The 17,376-nt window shown below is 32.5% G+C and overlaps 1 protein-coding gene across 1 annotated transcript; it reads right to left on the bottom strand.

The window, feature by feature from the left end:
* Positions 1-10,030: 10,030 nt before the first annotated feature.
* Positions 10,031-12,662, bottom strand: LOC124824173 (transcription factor HHO3-like). The gene is made up of 5 exons (XM_047296557.2): positions 12,272-12,662; positions 11,822-12,114; positions 11,420-11,714; positions 11,239-11,315; positions 10,031-10,576 (listed from the first exon to the last, which is right to left on the bottom strand). The coding sequence occupies exons 1-5, from the start codon at positions 12,384-12,386 to the stop codon at positions 10,250-10,252; spliced, it is 1,107 nt and encodes a 368-aa protein (XP_047152513.2). The 5' UTR covers positions 12,387-12,662; the 3' UTR covers positions 10,031-10,249.
* Between the last annotated feature and the right edge of the window lie 4,714 nt (positions 12,663-17,376).

The following is a 17,376-nucleotide window of genomic DNA, read 5'->3' as shown; positions in this document are numbered from 1 at the left end:
TAGTGTAATAAAAATCCCGTTTATGTATTATAGTTTCAGAGATATATTATAGAATGTTTTTTACAAAATATCATAAATTAGTTTTTATCACGAATTTAAGTTTAGATGAAGTAAAAATGATAAAGTTAAGTAATGTATAAAAAAGAAAAACCTATAAACATGAATTTTAGATATTTTGAATTGAAAATAATATTATGATTTTTCATATATAATCGCTTATGACTCATTAATGTTAAATCTTTTTTAGAAAATATTTATGAATTTTCACTTCCAATTTCTATATATGATGGTTACAACGTAATACAAATCGTTAAGAATAAATATACATCTACTGTACAATGTAATTTGTAAGTATAGCCAATAAAATAAAATGTTTTAGTTCAGTTCATTTTCTTTTTCCTAAGACAAATTACAATAATGAATTTTATACATATAAGAAATGATCATTTGTTGGAAGATCCGTCCTTGTGCCCATACAACTTTAAGATGAGATTGTGATCATTAATTTGCTAGATCATGCATGAAAAATATATAGAACAAAAAAAGGAAGAAAAATTTAATGGAATTTGCGTTGGGAATATCCTTCACTTAATTATTATAATCATATTATATTGTGTATATGTGGATGCAAGTAATGGGTAGGTTCCATTATCACATGCACCAAAATTGTGCCACTCTTAAAATTGTAGTTTAAGTTGTATTTTTGTTGAGGCTATGTGGAATCTTGGAGAAGGTTAGGTCCATGCACAAATGAAAAGATAAGATAAAGAAAAGAGAATATAATAGCACATTATTCATTGATAAGTTAGAGAAGAATAGAAAAGAATGTGGTCCTTTTCTTCTGGAATATTCGGGTGGATCATAGCACATTGGTGCTTTTCCTTTTCTCAATAGATACCTAGCTATGGATATCAGGGCAATAAATTATAAGCACAAAGCTCCAACTTCAACTTTTGTCTTTGATTTCTATTTTTTTTTTTAAATACCGTATGAACTTGTTTAGGTTGAATGTGGAACAGGTAAATAATTAATGTTTGAAGTTAAAGTTTCCTCTTTGTTAAAACAAAATCATTTATATAAAACTTTATGTTTAAATGTTGTCGTATTTTGAAATTTAATCAAATAATATTAAACGAAACGAAAATCTAAAAATGTTATCACTAGAATAATAAAATAAAGATAAGCAGAAACATAATTGTTAGGCTTAAAATCTCTAATAATCAAGTTTTAGAAAAACACTTATACATAAACTAAATATAAAACAACCAAAGTTAATTGATTTGAATTACACATCATCACTTAATATAAAACATAAAACGACTGAGAAGGATTTTCTATAACGAAGCTTCTGACAAAACGAAAACAAAATCTCAAAATTTTGCAACCAATGCGCCATTGCTTCCTTATGTAAATTTTGATTTCCATATCAACATGAAAAAAAAAAAAGACTAATCAACGAAGGACATATGAGCCTGTAAAAAATGTTGTAAAAATCCTGTGCAACATTTCGTTTTCCTTCAAATAGAAATAAATAAGTAGAAATTAAAAAAAGAAGAAAAAAAATATTGAATAAAAAGCATACAAATACTCTAAAAACACTATGATTATAATTTATGATAATGTTGTATCAAAGTGTCGTATTCAATAGATTGACTTCAATAGACTTAATTTAACATTTTATTCACATCTAACAAAAAATCTCATGATAGCCCATAATTGAGTAATATTCAAGTTAATATTTACTATCGTTTCTTAATCATTTAGCTAACATTTTTTTTTTATCTAAGTTACTCTTCATACATTTAAAAGAACTTTTAATGTCTCCTTACACTATTCTATAATATAACTAACTACCACGTTTTACATGTATGAATGAACTTTTATTTATTCTAAACAACTAACTTTTAATATCATTATTTTTTAGGGTTCAGTTAGGAGTATATTTAAAGTGAGTGAATCTCTAAAAAAAAAAAACTATTTTTATAAATATGACCCACTTCTATTTTAAGGTTTTTTCTTAAATTAATTTTAATAAAAAAAAGAAAAATATTTTAAAATATTTATGAAACTCCAATAATATCTATAAAAAAATATTTCAAAACATCTAAACTCAAGGATACCTAAATATATGTCAGAACCCTTAAAAACCCTGAGTTAGTGGAAGCTAGGTGTAGGTGCAAGGGTTCTGAAATTCAGAAAGTGAAAGACAGGTGTGGGCTGTAGAGTGGACGATCGGTTTTGACGGTAGTTTATAAGTTAAAAGTTTTCAAAATTCATGCCACTTTTCTGCATGCACAATTCTCTTCCAAATATTCTGAGTTCTTCATTTCTCCTACTTCTCTCTACAATCTTCCTCTTCTCTCTAAGAATTCTCATCTTTTTCTTCTTCCAATCTTCAATCAGACCATGTCTGAGTCTTCCTAGTGTCAGGAGTAGGGATGGCAACGGATCGGGTCGGGCACGGATAGTGCCTACCCGCAACCCGACCCGACAAAAAAAAATCCACCCGCTACCCGACCCGCTACCTGCACGGATATCCGCTTAAAAAATATCCGCGGATGTTTTAAAACCCGCGGATATCCGTGGATACCCGTGGATATCCCATAAATATTTAAAAAAATATATTTTTATAAAATATTATAATAAAATTTAAATAAAATTACAAAAAATATATAAAATATAATATATATTAAATTAAATATAAATTAAAATTTAATTTTAATTATATTTAACTTTATAAAATATAAATTAATGTTAATTTTAATTAAATTTAACTTAATAAAATATAAATTAAATTTTTATTTTTATTTTTTGCGGGTAGCGGATATCCGTGGATACGGATAGTATAATACCCGCACCCGACCCGTTTATAAGCGGGTATTAAAAAACCCGCTACCCGCAACCCGCGGATAGTAAATATCCGCGGGTACCAACTATCCGTCGCGGATTTTATCCGCGGATATCCGCGGGCGCGGATTTTTTTGCCATCCCTAGTCAGGAGCTTTCTTTTGCACCGATCAAGTTGCTAGTTTGAGCTGGTAAGTTCATTCCTCTCTTAGCACTGTTGTTTTCTGGTACATGCAAACCAAGTTTCTGGTTGCATGAGTTTATCATCTCATTCTGAACACACTTCTGGTCTTTTGATTGGTTTAGTTTCACAAATCTTGACCCGTAGAATTTTAAGATTTCTGGTGGTGAGCTATTCTATTCAAACTGTGAGCTTTCGACTAAGTTTAAGAGGTAAGGAAAGCTTATATAATTTGATTATGATTCTTTGTTCTAAATGGTTGTATGTTTGTCTGATCATTTGATGAATATGAAGTATGGGTGTTACTGCATGTTTGTTTGAATGAGGAGATAATTTATAAATGATGTGAACTGGGTTGAAATAGTGTTTGATCTTAAGTCTGCAGCATTCTGCATAATTCTGGGTTTGTCACCGAGAGTCATTATTGACCGTTCGATTTGGGTATTCGGTCTGAACTGAATTCTTCTTATGTAGAGAATTTCAGTTAATGGCCGATTAGTTTTTCTCTTAGTACTCTGGTAAATAAGCGTTTGGTCTAAGTATAACTTTCTCTTTGTAAATTAGCTTAGTTAAGGTATTCTTTAATATTTAAAGTCGTAGATACTATAATTATCCTTTATTAAAAATAAGTGTTACGTAATGGTATTAGATATATCTATACTCCTTCATTTGGTATAAACTAAGTAGTGTTCGGTCTTAAACCCGACGCTCGGTCTCAGCGATGCTCGGTTTTAGTCCAAGCGCTCGGTCTCATCATAATACTTAATTATATTATTTTTGGAATAAAAGTGTTCGACCCTCGTTTGTAGTGCTCGGTTTAAACTCTTAGGTCTCAGATAAAAACTTTCATCATCTTTGGTTAGGTTTAATTACATGTATTCTATAATATTCCATACATTCTTTGAGTTCTCTTAGTAAAGACCTTTCGGTCAAAATGGTTGAGTATCTAGGAAACGTTCTTTATTATTATAAGTGTTAGGCTTCTGATAAGTCTTGTCTCGTATGGACCGTTCGGTCTTGTTCTGTGGATAAGTGAAAGACCGCTCAGTCTTACACTAAGTGTTGGTTAGATTAGTCTAAAAGGTATCCTCTCATTCGGTCTTGTTTCTAAGATGGGATATTGTTTTCTTGGTTTAGTTTGAATGTATTGCTGATTAAGTATGATGATATTTAAATTGAGAAATGAATGAAATAGTATGGTTATGAAAGAGTATTCCAGGGAGGAATATCTCAGAATTTGTTATTGAATGGTAAAGTATGAATGTGGTCATGCTAAGGTGGCGTTTATCCTGATATTCTATGATTACTCATTCTCAAGTAGAGAGGAGTAAATCATGTGTGAGAATTGCCGGAGGTCCTAGTCCATAAGGTTAAGATGGGCGATGTAAGAACGGACTAACCTCGGGTGGCAAGTGTTGAGGGCATCCCAGCTACTACATCACCCGAATGCAAAAACGTCGTAGCTACACATAATTCATACAGTCCGGACAGTCAGAGTCAAATGGTTGGTCATTGCATGCATTGATGAATAATTATGGTTGGAAATGTATCATTGGTTGTTGAATAATTGACTATTGAATTATATCAAATTTTTGAGAAATATGTCTTACTGAATTAATTAAATTACATAAGCTTAACCTATTTCTTGTCTTGTCTGTTTTGTCCATTTTGTTGTCATTCCCGTTACAATGATCATCATGTGGATGTGAGCAGAAGGGAAAGAGTGCTTGCTGGAAGAAGCCTTGGAAGAAGTGGAGGTTAAGGCGGAACCTTAAGACCTTTCGGCAAGTAGAGATTTTCATTATGTATAACCGTTCGGTTAAGATTGTTTTGTTGGAACTGTTCGGTCCAGTATTTAGCTTTGTAAAATTTTAAATTTTGTAGTATTTTATAAGGCCGTTCGGCCATAAACGTATCCTTCCTTTCTGAACTCATCTGTAATATTGTTAATATATGAGTATTCTATGATATGGTTTTATACTGTATTTTTTGGATGTTACAGTATACTTTTTAAAACTAAAAAAAAAAAAAACAAAAACCCAATTTTGTGTTGCTACCTTTAGCAGGATATTATTATTATTTGGTATTACTGATAAATTATGCTTCACAATTGTGTATGTGTAAAATGTCTCTGTCCTATTCATGTAATAGTTACTTGTCAAGTGCGAAATTGGATTTTGTGAGCGAGCATGTTGCTTATTCTGTGGGATATTCTCAGATTCTCTCCTCAGAATCATCAAATCACTAAAATCATGTCAACCGAATCATACTCACTACATAACAAAATAGCCATGACAAAAATTTGGACCACCCCTCACAAATTACAAGAGCAATAAACGTGCTTAATTAGATAATAGTTATAAATATTTATTGGTATGATATTTTTTAAAAGTTCTTTCTAGGCTTCAAAAAAATATAAATTGATATCAGTTTTGTTTATTTTTTAAAAGAACGAAAGTCTTCTAGATTGTAGATAAGTGTGACAATTTTATTTTGGTGTTAAGCATTATCAGACAAAATTAGCATTAAGTTGTAATGTCTAAAGATCAATTTCCCACTAACTTGTATTTTTAAGGAGCGGTATTACATTAAATTGCAAACTTTAGGAACCATAATTCGTACTTTTTATAGGAGCTAAATCAAAATTATTTTTCTTTTAAAGAGTAAATTGCCCATAGTTTTATATTTTTAGAAACCAAAACTTTCGTTCACCTATTTTTTTGAAGTTATATTTAAGTTTGAAATATTTTTGTGCAAACCATTTCTGGTAAGAAAATTTGATGAATCTATGATTTACCATGAAGCATAGTAGGATCTTCCAAAGAGAGTGACTAGAAGTGTAACTAGAAGAATACCTCTAGCCCTACTTCTTTGTCTTTATTTTCCATTTCCTTATGTTGACTTTGTCTAAGTTGACTTTTATTGACTTGACCTAAGTTGACTTTTGTTGACTTGACTTAAGTTGACATGTTGATATTTGCTGGTTTATTTTTTAGGATATAAGCTTATGCCAAATAGGAAAAGGGTATCGAATCCAAGCATGACAAGTATATATTATGAAGAGTGGAGATCAAGGTTGACATTCTAAAAAAGAAGGTCAAGGTCGCACCTTTTGAAGGCTTGGTGGCCAAGCTAGGTTTCCTCCCACCAAGTTATCATCTTTTAGACCTAGTTTCAAGAAGCCTAAATTGTATGTAATTGCATCTTTTTTTTAGCTTTGTTGTTTTGCAAAGAGGCCATTTTCCTTACTTATAAGAATGACTCTCTTAAACCTTTGTAGGGTTTGAATATTTTGAAGATATATACTCTATATTTGACCTTGTGTGTGAGAGTGCTCTCCTTTGTGATTGTCTTGTTCGTTAGCCTCATTTTAAGTTAACACTCAAGTGACGACATCCCCATTTATTTTGGGGTGGTGAGCCTTGGTGCTCCCCTAAGTGGCATATGCCTTCTTTGAGCCTCCCCTTCCTCTTTCAAGTCTTTAAGCCTTTATTTCATCTTTACTTATTATTTTGTTATTTATGCTCTCTATTTTTGGCCATTGTTATTTTTGTGCTCTTATTTTCAAGTTCTTGCTTAAGTGAACTTCTCTCCTTCTTTAGAACTTCTTAAAGTGCACCTTTACATCTAGATAACTTTGTTATTTTAATGTCCTATGGAAATCTTCATGAGGTTTTTTTAATCACCCAAAACATCATGTAATGTTAAACTCTAAAATGAGTATTTTTCAAAATTTGTCTAATTACTTTTAGGGTTCTTTCAATCACTTAAATTTTTATTTATATGAATTAAACATGTTATATTGTAAGAACTTTTTCTTTGAAAGATATTAAAAGATATATTTAAAATTAATAAAAAAATTACCATTGCAATTTAAACTAGGAAGGTTATATATATATATATATATATATATATATATATATATTATCATATTTCTAAAAACTTAAATTCTATTAATTCTCATACTGAAATGTTTCTCCTTCACTTCTAGGTAATTCGAGATGTATCTAGTCCTAGATGTCGTCAACATTCAAGATCGAGGTGTGTCTACAAGACACTCTCATGCTCATGTCAGGCATGTGCACCATATGACCATAAATATTGAAATGAATGTGTAGTATTTATAAAGGATTTATGGGTTTTTACATGGTTTGACTTAGGTTATCGAGGTGATTACCTTTGTTGAGATTTTTAGGATTTCAATAATTCATATTACGTTTTAATTCCCTGTCAATTATCCTTGTTATCCTTAGTTGAGATATGTCTCACTAGATTGTTTAAGATGTTCTCGGTCATATACTTTATAAAAAAATCATAATCTTTAATTTTTTTTTCCTTTTTGAAATTAGAGGTTAGTAAACACTTTAGAGTAAACTTATGAAGAGGGTGTGTTTTACGGTTCTGCTCTTTGAAAAGTCTTCAATACACATTTCATAAAAGCCCACATTTAAACATCTTTAAATAAATTATATAACTTTTACAAACCATTAGATGCTGCTTTACGAAAAAATTTTAAAAACATTATTGACTCCCTTATAGTGTTTTCTAGTGATTTCAGTTTAGTATAATCTTTTATGTACGAATTTAGCTTTCTTACGAAGATATAGAAGTTGGAAACTTAAGATTGAGTAAAATAGTTTTAACAAAAATTAAAAGCTAGTTATATATTTTTTAGTAGTCTTTTAGGATATATGATCTTAATATAAAGGTACCATGGTTGCAATATTTGATTTTCATGCAATGATTTTGTCTTGTTTGAACATATACTAATTGTTTGAATTTAGAGATGAAAGATATATAAATTGATAAATGTTTAGAGATATAGTGAAGATGTTCATGTTGTAAGATGATTAAATGTTTCTTGTAAGGATATGTTGGATTGCTATGTATAATATGCTTGGGATACTGTGAGGTTGAAATTGATTGAGATAAAAAATTTATACTTTGAGTGAATAGATTTTCATGAGATATATACCATATATAATAGTGGTTAAAAGTTAGACCATTTCAATTGAGTCAAATTGATTGAGATTGTTATTTTTGAACAAAATATTTCATGTTATGTATAAAAGGTAAAGAAAAATCTTAGCTCTGAACCAATTGGACAACTTGTTATTTTGCAAAATTTCTACATTATGCAAAACCATTGAGCAAAGTTAATTGAAAAATTTTGAGTTTTGGTCGAAGTGTGAATAAAATTCATTAGGCAAGTTGTTTAAATAAAAACTCCCAATGATTTGGTCATTGAAAGAACCAACTCTTGCCGGAAAAAATTCTATTAATTGAAAACTTAAGAGTTTTGGTTCTTTGGTGAGTAAATTCTCAATAAGCTAGTTATTTTTATGAAAACTCCTAATGGTGTAGTTGTTCGGAAAATACTTTGGTCATTGGGTGACTAAATTTCGTTGTGAAAGTTGACTCCTTTGGTTGAGCAAACAAAATGATGGTTGGGAAAATTATAACATGTGCTTAATTATTAAATGAAGATGGCTAAGTGAGAGTGTTTGCTAAACTTTGAAAAAAATATGTTTTTAAGTGTTTCAAAAATTTAAATGTTTTTGAATTACAAGTGCTTAATTTATTAACCAAGAACATTCATCATCCAGTTATAAGTTCTAGAATCGTGAGCAAACCCATGCCTCTTTCCCGCCCAACAAAATAATTGAAAAATCGGGTTCCTAGGAGCTTAAACCTTTACAACACCTTGACAACCAAATCATGTGACAATTGAACCTTGCATTCATCAAGCCACTTGTCTAGCTAGGACTCTCGCCAACTAAGCTTGTCATCACCGAACAGTTTGTCAGCTACAACATGTTCATTCTCTCCTTTAATTTTGGTGTCATACGACATAGAAACTCTACATCCCAAGTTGTAGCCATGTTTCCCATGCCATCTCAAGGTCTAATGACATCCATAAAGCTACCGTCGTGTAGCACTGTTGCCACCATGACCACACTCCATTTTTCCTTTCCTTCATTTTCTTTTTTTCGCTTTTGTTTCTTCATGTTGGTACTTGTTGTGTGGTAAAACATTAGTTATATTAAAAAGTGGTAAAGTAATGGAGAATAAGAGTGGTGTCTTAGCCAACAAGACGACTTGGTGGTCCAGTAGTTTGGGTATGAAAAGGAGATGAAGATGAAGAGGTTTAACCTCACATGAATTAGAGGTTATAGTAATGGTAGGTTACGTAGCTTGGTTGAAGATGAAAAAATAGTTTTATATTTAAACACTAATACGAGAGATTTAGACAAAAAAATTTGTTGCTCTTTTTAATGACAGTTTTATAAATTGATTATTTCGTCGATAATATATATTTTATTTACCAATAAATTTTACTGACAAAAAAACCATCAATAAATAAAATATATATTACTAATAAAATTTTTTATTGATAACAAATCTATGGATAAAATTATTTGATAATTAAAATTTTAAAATTTGTTTATAAAACAAAGTAATTTAAATTTATCATGAATTTATTTCTATCAAGGTTCGTTAGTAATTCTAAAAAATTTTGTAATGTAAAATGTCTATCATACTAAATTTACTAAAAAGATGTAACATTAAATCATCAAACAACCCTAGACAACTATGGACTCTATTAATAGATATCATTTACACCCATCAAATACTATATTTAAAAAATAATCCAATACATTAAAACCTACATATACACCTCACATATTCGTTTTTAATTAAATTGGGGAGAGAGAATTTATATTATAAAATGACAATTTTTTTAATTTTCTTTACGTAGGTAGGTTACTTGTCTCATTCTAGGCATAGTTTGCTAACTTTTTACAAGGTTGACCTTTTACTAGAGTATCCAAGAATTGATCACACCTTCTCCTTTCTTCTCTAAACTAAACAAAAATATAAGTGATTTTAAACCAAACTCGTTAGCAGTTGTGGAACGTGTTCAAAACTAAAAAAGCAAGTGATTTTGTGCCATGGAAATATAATCATGTAGCCAACCAAAATGGTGACATACACACAATACAATTTGTAACTTCCTCTCTATTTAGCTTCACACAAAGTTAAGAAAAAGAAACATAGTTTTCTTAATCCAGATTAATCTACACATGCACTACAAGAAAAGGAAAAGGAGAGAAAAAGAAAAACATATGATAACATGACATAGACTTTCTTTCTATCAACTACAATATTGATTACAAAATTTTTTACACCAGCAAGTTTGAATATCAATCAAGGGACATATTAAGTAGTTGTGATTGTGTGTGTGGAAGATGATGAGGCAGGTGAGTTTGATTGAGCACTATTATTATTATTATTAGGCCTTTCTTGTGAACGTGAATGGTTCATTATTGATGTGTTTGTGACAAGTGGAGGATGTGCAGCCACAGGTGCATATATTCCAGTTGGAGCAGTAACTGTGGTCAATTCTCCTCCAGAAGCTGTTGAGGTAGCTACTGCACCATATTCTGGGGGCTGCACAAAAATTTTCCCCACAAGAAACAAAGGTGCTGCTTGTGGATTTCCGTTGTTGTGTATTATGGGACTTCTTCTAGTGTGCAGACGAAATTTCTGAACAGAACAAAACAACAAAATATCTCAGACATCATTCATAAACATATAAAGTAAACTCAATAAAATTCAAACAGAAAATTGAACAAAATGATGCAACCTGTTCTGACTCTTCAATTTTGATGAAAAATTAGTCTTGTTATCTATATTTTAAAAATATTTCCTAACATTTTATACATATTATTATGAAAATATAAAACATGTATTTAACCCTTTTAAACATTACAGTGTTTATTCTTTGAATGACTGTTGAATTTTGTTTTCCACCTTAAATATCATAGATTTATGAAGAAGAAAGTCATCATTGACAGACAAGAATTATCATGACAAAAATCAAAATTTCTGAAACAGATTCCTATAAACATTGAAGTCAAACCATATTTTTCTAAAATAAATAAGATATTTTAGGAATGATTTTGAATTCTGAGATAAATAGACTTCAAGTGACAGAAAAAAAAAAGGGATTAAGAAAATAAATCTCATTAAAAATAATAAATCATGTTTTTGTAAAGTTGTGATGTGAAGAACCACAAAATACAACACCCCATTTATGCCTTAGAAGCCAATTCTCAGATTCTTGGCACAGTACCAAAAATGGAAATTATGCAGTATCATGGAAATTGGGAAAGAAATTGACATGACCAAAGAAACTACACACTAACCTGCAAGTGGCTTTTGACTTCATCATTGGTGAGGCCATCAACCTTCATTAGCTCCCTGATCTGTTTGGGCGTGGCAGCTACAACAAAGACCAAATTATCAAACATTTGAAACAATTCCAAGTAAATTTGAAACATTTGTTTATAGCACAGAACAAAAACTAGTTCCAAGTAATATACGCACAATCTGCACCACCAAGTTGCTGAAGGGCATGCAAGAATCGCTTGTGCAATTCCTGTGACCAACATCGTCGTTGCTTTCTCTGAGTCTGTCCTTTCTCCTCTTTTCTGCTGTCTATTGTAATTGGTCCTGTGGAACTTGTAGCAGGAACTGGTGGTGAAGACGGTGTTTTACCGATTGCTGATGCATAGTTATCAGCCTTTCCGTTAACTATAGCACTTTTTTCCTCTCTTTGGAACGGTTGAAAAGCTCCACCGTTTCTCTTTACTTCAACAACATTTGCTTTTCTAGGCACATCCTAAATCCCCACAAAACAAAACAAAAATGAACATCTTTGAAGAAAATTATCAATGCAAAGGTAAATTAAATAAAATAATTTTTGGGTGTTTTATGTTTTGTTTTTACCTCTTTGGTAGGAGGGGGATTGGAATTCCACAACTGAACGGATCTAAGCCAATCTGATTTCTTTTTATCAGAAGTGGTTTTCCTGTGCTGATGAGAATGTTGCTCATCTTCATCTTCATTTTCTTCTTCTTCCTCTTCTTCAACAGAATCTTGAGATGCTCCTTTCTTAATAGGAATGAACTCCTCAAAAACAGGTCCTTCATCCGTTGATGTCTGCTCCGAACACTCCGATTGGCCATTCAAATTGTACTCCGTAACCGTTCCAGACAATTGCTGCCTGCACCCCTCAATTGCTGCATCAAATTCACACAGACAAATAAACAAACAAAATCAAAACTCGCATCCAAAAAATGGCAAAACTGGAATTAACACACCCAAAAACCCGAAGCCGGAACTTCAAGTTCACATCGCAAAAGAGTATCTGATTATGGCTTTTTTTCAAGGTTTTACCTTGCGTGACAAGCTCCAACGACAGAGGAAGCTCTTTAGGGAAAACTTGAATTTTTCTCCTTTCTTCCTCCAATGCTTCGATGTACTCACGGAACCCCATTTTCCGGGGAAGCATTTTTCTCAAAAATTTGAAACTTCTGCTCTTTTTCTATCCGATGGATGATTATGCGTTGGTGGGTTTTGAATTTTGTTGGTGTGAGAGAAAAACAGTTTGAGAAAGAGGATGAGGAGGAATATATAGGGAATGGTGTTTTGTCAAAGCGTGGAAAGAAAACGGATCCAACAATGAGAAAATTTGTAATAATGGGATCTAATCTGAGCAGAATCAAAATTTGGAATAAACTTTGAAGAGAGAGAAGACATAGGAAGTTAGAGAGAGAAAGTGATTGGACGGTCGAGATGAACCGAGGTGAACATCGAGGTCGGGCCGTCGCGTACAAAAACGAATATTTCATGCGTTTTATTATATTCTTGCATATTCCACTCTCTTGTGTTTTCTTTTTTTTTCACTATGTTGCACTCTCTCATTGTTTTGTCATTTGTGTATTTTCTTTATTGGTCTCTGAAAAAAAGTTGAACAAGAATGCTATAAATTTTAGAACAATAAATTTTAGAAAAAAAAAATTATCTAGTTTAATAAATGTTTTAATATTTTCTTTCAATGTTTAATGCCTTAAAATGAATTAATAGACTTCAAATATGATGTGTTTTTTTCTTAAGGTTTGCTTTTAAGTGTTAGAAATGAAAACACGAAATGAATTATGACATTATAAATTTATTTTATATTTTTAATTAAACTATTTTATTATTATTGAAATTTTTAGCATAAATTTTTAGATAAATCATAAGATCTGAAAAAGTTTAAAAATGTTAATGTACACTTAATATAAGAGAATGTACTTTTGACACTCCAAACAAAAAAAAGGTTGAATCTTTTTGAGTAAAAAAGACTTAATATAAGAGAATGTATTTTTGATAAAATATGATATAGTTATTATATATGGTTAATATATGAATATTTATAATAATAAATACTATATATATAACATACTTTATTTATTTTAGGTTAGAAAAAAATAACTTTGTTTGGATTTTAACATATTTTATTGGCTTTTATTTAATATATTTCTAACTACCAAGTATAATTTTGTTTTAGAAAAAGATGGAAAAATAAAGAAAGGGAAAAAGAGAGGGTATAATTATGAATATTCTGGAGTGTGATTCCCTTTGAGTTCATTTTGGGCTGGCAAATGCGTCAGCGTTCTTCTCTCTCATATTCTTCACCGCCTCTCACATTTTATTCATAGGATAAGAACAAACAAAGACTATCCTGCTTCCTCTTATATTCTCTTTCCTCATCATCCCAATTCTAATTATTGATTCCTTTTATGTATTCAGGGTTTAGTGATTTTGAAAAATTCCTTCATCTTTCAAGTAATCAATGTTGAGAAATTTAGGTCAAAGATGCACGGCATGCATGTGATCTCCATTATCATCTTCCCTAATTTTAAGAAGGTTAAACTCATTCGAAGTTTTCTATTTTTTTTTTTTAAGTTACATTTTCGTTTTTTCATTTTTGTCAATTTAGTCTTTTTTATTGAAAAATTAATTCAATTGAGTTCCTGCCATTCAATCAAGTTAACTCGGTTAAATTTTTATAAAGTGTGAAGGTGGAGTGGATATTATTTCAAACGTGGCTTGCAGAGAAAGATATACGTGGTTTTTATTAATCACGTGGCATTTTCTAAATGAAACATTTTAAAAATTGGGATTTTTCTGAAAGATTTTAAAATTAAGGTTAATTGAAATTTGGCTTAATACCCCTTTTTATCCCTCTTTATAAGGAAAATGTTCAAGTTCGTCCTACCTTTTTTAAAAAGTTCAATGTGGTCCCAAGTTGTGAAAAAAGTGTCCAATTAAATCCTTTTTGGTCACGGCGTTAAATATTTAACGATCCAGCTGACAGCGTGGAGTGATTTGTGCAACGTGGTTGTTTACCTTCATAACGTGACAGTTGACGTGGCAATGGCAGTGATTTGGGGATAAACATTTTGGAAGAACTCGAAATACAAATTGGGTGATGAAACCTGCAGAGCAAATTGTGCGTTTACCCTTTTTGAGAGAGAAAAAGGAAGCCCCACACTACTCTATTCTACATTTAATTGTCAAGTTCTTGTAATTCTTACACCTAACAACAATATACCTGTTTTCAGTGTTTAGAAAGGAAAAACAGAGCCAGCAAAAAGTGGCCCTGGGAGGATTCTCCATTGATGCTTCTTCAACCAGGGGCTTCGACGGTAAAATCACACTCTCCGTTCTCATCACTTTCTCTTCAAACAGTTCTAGTTTTCCTTGCCACCCACTCTTTCTCACACCCTCCATGTACCAAACCCCTATATCCCTAATTTTATCCTCGCTAGCCACACACACAATAATCTTGGAACACCCAAGTCCATCCAAGCTTGGTGCCCCAGGAGCGAAGGGGTTGACCATGGGGTTATCAATGCCACCCGGCGTAGAAGGGTACACAAAATCCCAAACTAAACAGAACAAACGCTGTTTGTGCCCTGTAACAGCTTCAGATCCAATTGGCTCCGAACTGCAGAAGTAAGGATGGGAGAAAATAGCTCCTAATATTTTAACATCACAAGGTAAGGGTTCAGTCCCAACACGCATGGCAATGTTGTGAACTATGTTCCCACCTGCACTGTCCCCCAATGAAAACTCTTTAGAAATTACCGTGGGAAATCAGCCAAGGATCTTCGAATACCCAAACCCTAACTCAAAATTTTTTAATCACTGCCACTGCACGTCAACTGCCACGTTATGAAGGTAAACAACCATGTTGCACAGATCACTCCACTCTGTCAGCTGGATCGTTAAATATTTAACGTCGTGACCAAAAAGGATTTAATTAGACACTTTTTTCACAACTTAGGACCACATTGAACTTTTTAAAAAACGTAGGATGAACTTGAACATTTCCCTTATAAATAGGGACAAAAAGAAGTATTAAGCCTTGAAATTTTAATTGAGAAGAGAAAATCTCAAGCTTCAAATTGGCAAAACGTCAACCATGGAAACATCTCCGTTCTGCGTTTATCATCAAGCCCAAATTCACCTGCAAACAGAAACCAACCCAGAATCGCGGCTCCGCAACAATAACCAAAAGTCACCATCTTCATCATGAACCAAAAGACGCGAAGCTCCTCGCATGGTCGTCATCTCCTTTGCACAACCTGCATTAGAAATCGGGACCAGAGAAAAGCAAATTCGCACAACAGCCCAAGAACCCCAAATCAAGCCCTACGAAGAACCCTAAGCGCGAATTTCATCAACCCCTTTCCTCCATCTCGTGCCACTCAAACCTTCATCCGGCAACCATGACAACCAATCAAACCAGAATCGCGTCACCCAGGAAATCATCAACACCAGTCCAATTCACTAAAGCCACGGCGGAACGCGAGCGGCTTGAAAACAAAACAATTGATGACTACAATGGAGTTTAAAAAAGGTAGTACAAGAGGAGACATATATCCGTGACACAAGAAATCTAAAATCAAAGCCCATAATTTTTTAGATGAAACTATGCAATCTCAATAGGGTACCGCGTGAGGCTGAGATTGGATTTGGAGACAATAGGAAAGGATCTCCTTGCAGCATTCAAGTGAATTCGAGCACCTATGAGCCTGGTGTAGACGAAAACAATGAACATGGTGCTCACCGCAAACCCAATCACAGTCATCACCAAGTTAATTCCAGAAGAAATCATTTTGCCAAAAAAAAAATCCCAAATTGATAAAGAACCCTCCAATTTCAGGTTCCTTCCGAAAAGGCCCCAGTTGAATAGTGAACACTAACAGACACCGCCAGCAACTTCCTCCATGGGTTTCAGAGGAGAATCTAAAGTGAGCTACACGTGCTGGCACTAAAGATGCATGCTTTTCTCGGTGGATATGGAGGTGAAAGGTGAATCAGATAATGACGGTGTGAGAGAGTGAGAATTTGGACTATTGTATTGTCCTAGTGACTCAGTGCTATTGAAGACTTTTTATTTCATTAGCTGCGGTAAAGAGGTTTCCTGGTTCCTAGACAGGAAGGCACCGCGTGAGGCTGGTTTCACAGAGCAACGACAACCTTCGTCTCTTGACACTAGAGGGATTCCCCGCCGCTATGGCCGCCGCTTCCAAAGCTTCTCTGATGGTTATGGGGTCGCCATCTATGGCGGAAGAACCGCTATGCCCAATTTTAAACCCAATTAAAATTTCAATGAACCCTAATTTTAAAATCTTTCAGAAAAACCCCAATTTTTAAAATGTTTCATTTAGAAAATGCCACGTGATTAATAAAAACTACGTATAACGTTCTCTGTAAGCCACGTTTGAAATAATATCCACCCCACCCTCACACATCATCAAAAATTTAACGGGGTTAACTTGATTTAACGAAAGAGACTCAATTGAGTCAATTTTTCAAGAAAAAAAGGATCAAATTGGCAAAAATGAAAAGGCGGGAATGTAACTGGGACAACCCCACAAAAATAGGGACCTCCGAATGGGTTTAACCTTTTAAGAATTATGTCTTATTATTTTTATCAGAGTATATTATATAATATAAATTTTGAATAAAATATTAATTAAAATTCGAATTTTATATCAGAAAATGAGTTATAAAAGATTTAGTAAATGGCATAAAACAATAGAATTTTAAAAAAATAAATTAAAACTTCGAGTTTTGGAGTGTAGAGGTTTTAGGTCGAATTCGAGGTTGGAAATGGTTGAGGAATACTATAATAGACTAAGTAAGATGTGTAGGAGACTGATTGAGCACTGTAGCAAATCAGATAGGTCATTGAGGAGATTGATCGAGCTGTTGGGAAACTCAACTAAATTTGTTTCGCTCATCTAAGACATGTGGAAATGTAGTTGTAAAAGGCACTGTGATATTTAAGTCAGTACGTAGGTGATTGTTCAGATGACTAAATATGCATATTGTTTGCATGATGATCTAAAGTCATACTTGAGACCTTTATATAATAGTTGTAATATGTTTTTTCCTTTTGCTGACCTAATGACAGTTCAATCATACCTTAATTTGCAATAATG

Source organism: Vigna umbellata, chromosome 3 (genome assembly GCF_029865625.1).
Source record: "Vigna umbellata cultivar VRB3 chromosome 3, Vumbellata_1.0, whole genome shotgun sequence".
NCBI classification, from domain to species: Eukaryota; Viridiplantae; Streptophyta; class Magnoliopsida; order Fabales; family Fabaceae; genus Vigna; species Vigna umbellata.
The sequence above is the reverse complement of the archived record's forward strand: the minus strand, read 5'-3'. Positions and strand labels throughout refer to the sequence as shown.

Bases quoted from the DNA above. Each gene is read 5' to 3' on its own strand.
- LOC124824173 (XM_047296557.2), bottom strand. From the start codon at position 12,386: ATGCTTCCCCGGAAAATGGGGTTCCGTGAGTACATCGAAGCATTGGAG. The intron at 12,115-12,271 runs GTAAAACCTTGA...AATTTGATGCAG, and splicing joins GTTGGAGCTTGTCACGCAAG to CAATTGAGGGGTGCAGGCAG. The intron at 10,577-11,238 runs GTTAGTGTGTAG...TGTTCTGTTCAG, and splicing joins AAGTCAAAAGCCACTTGCAG to AAATTTCGTCTGCACACTAG.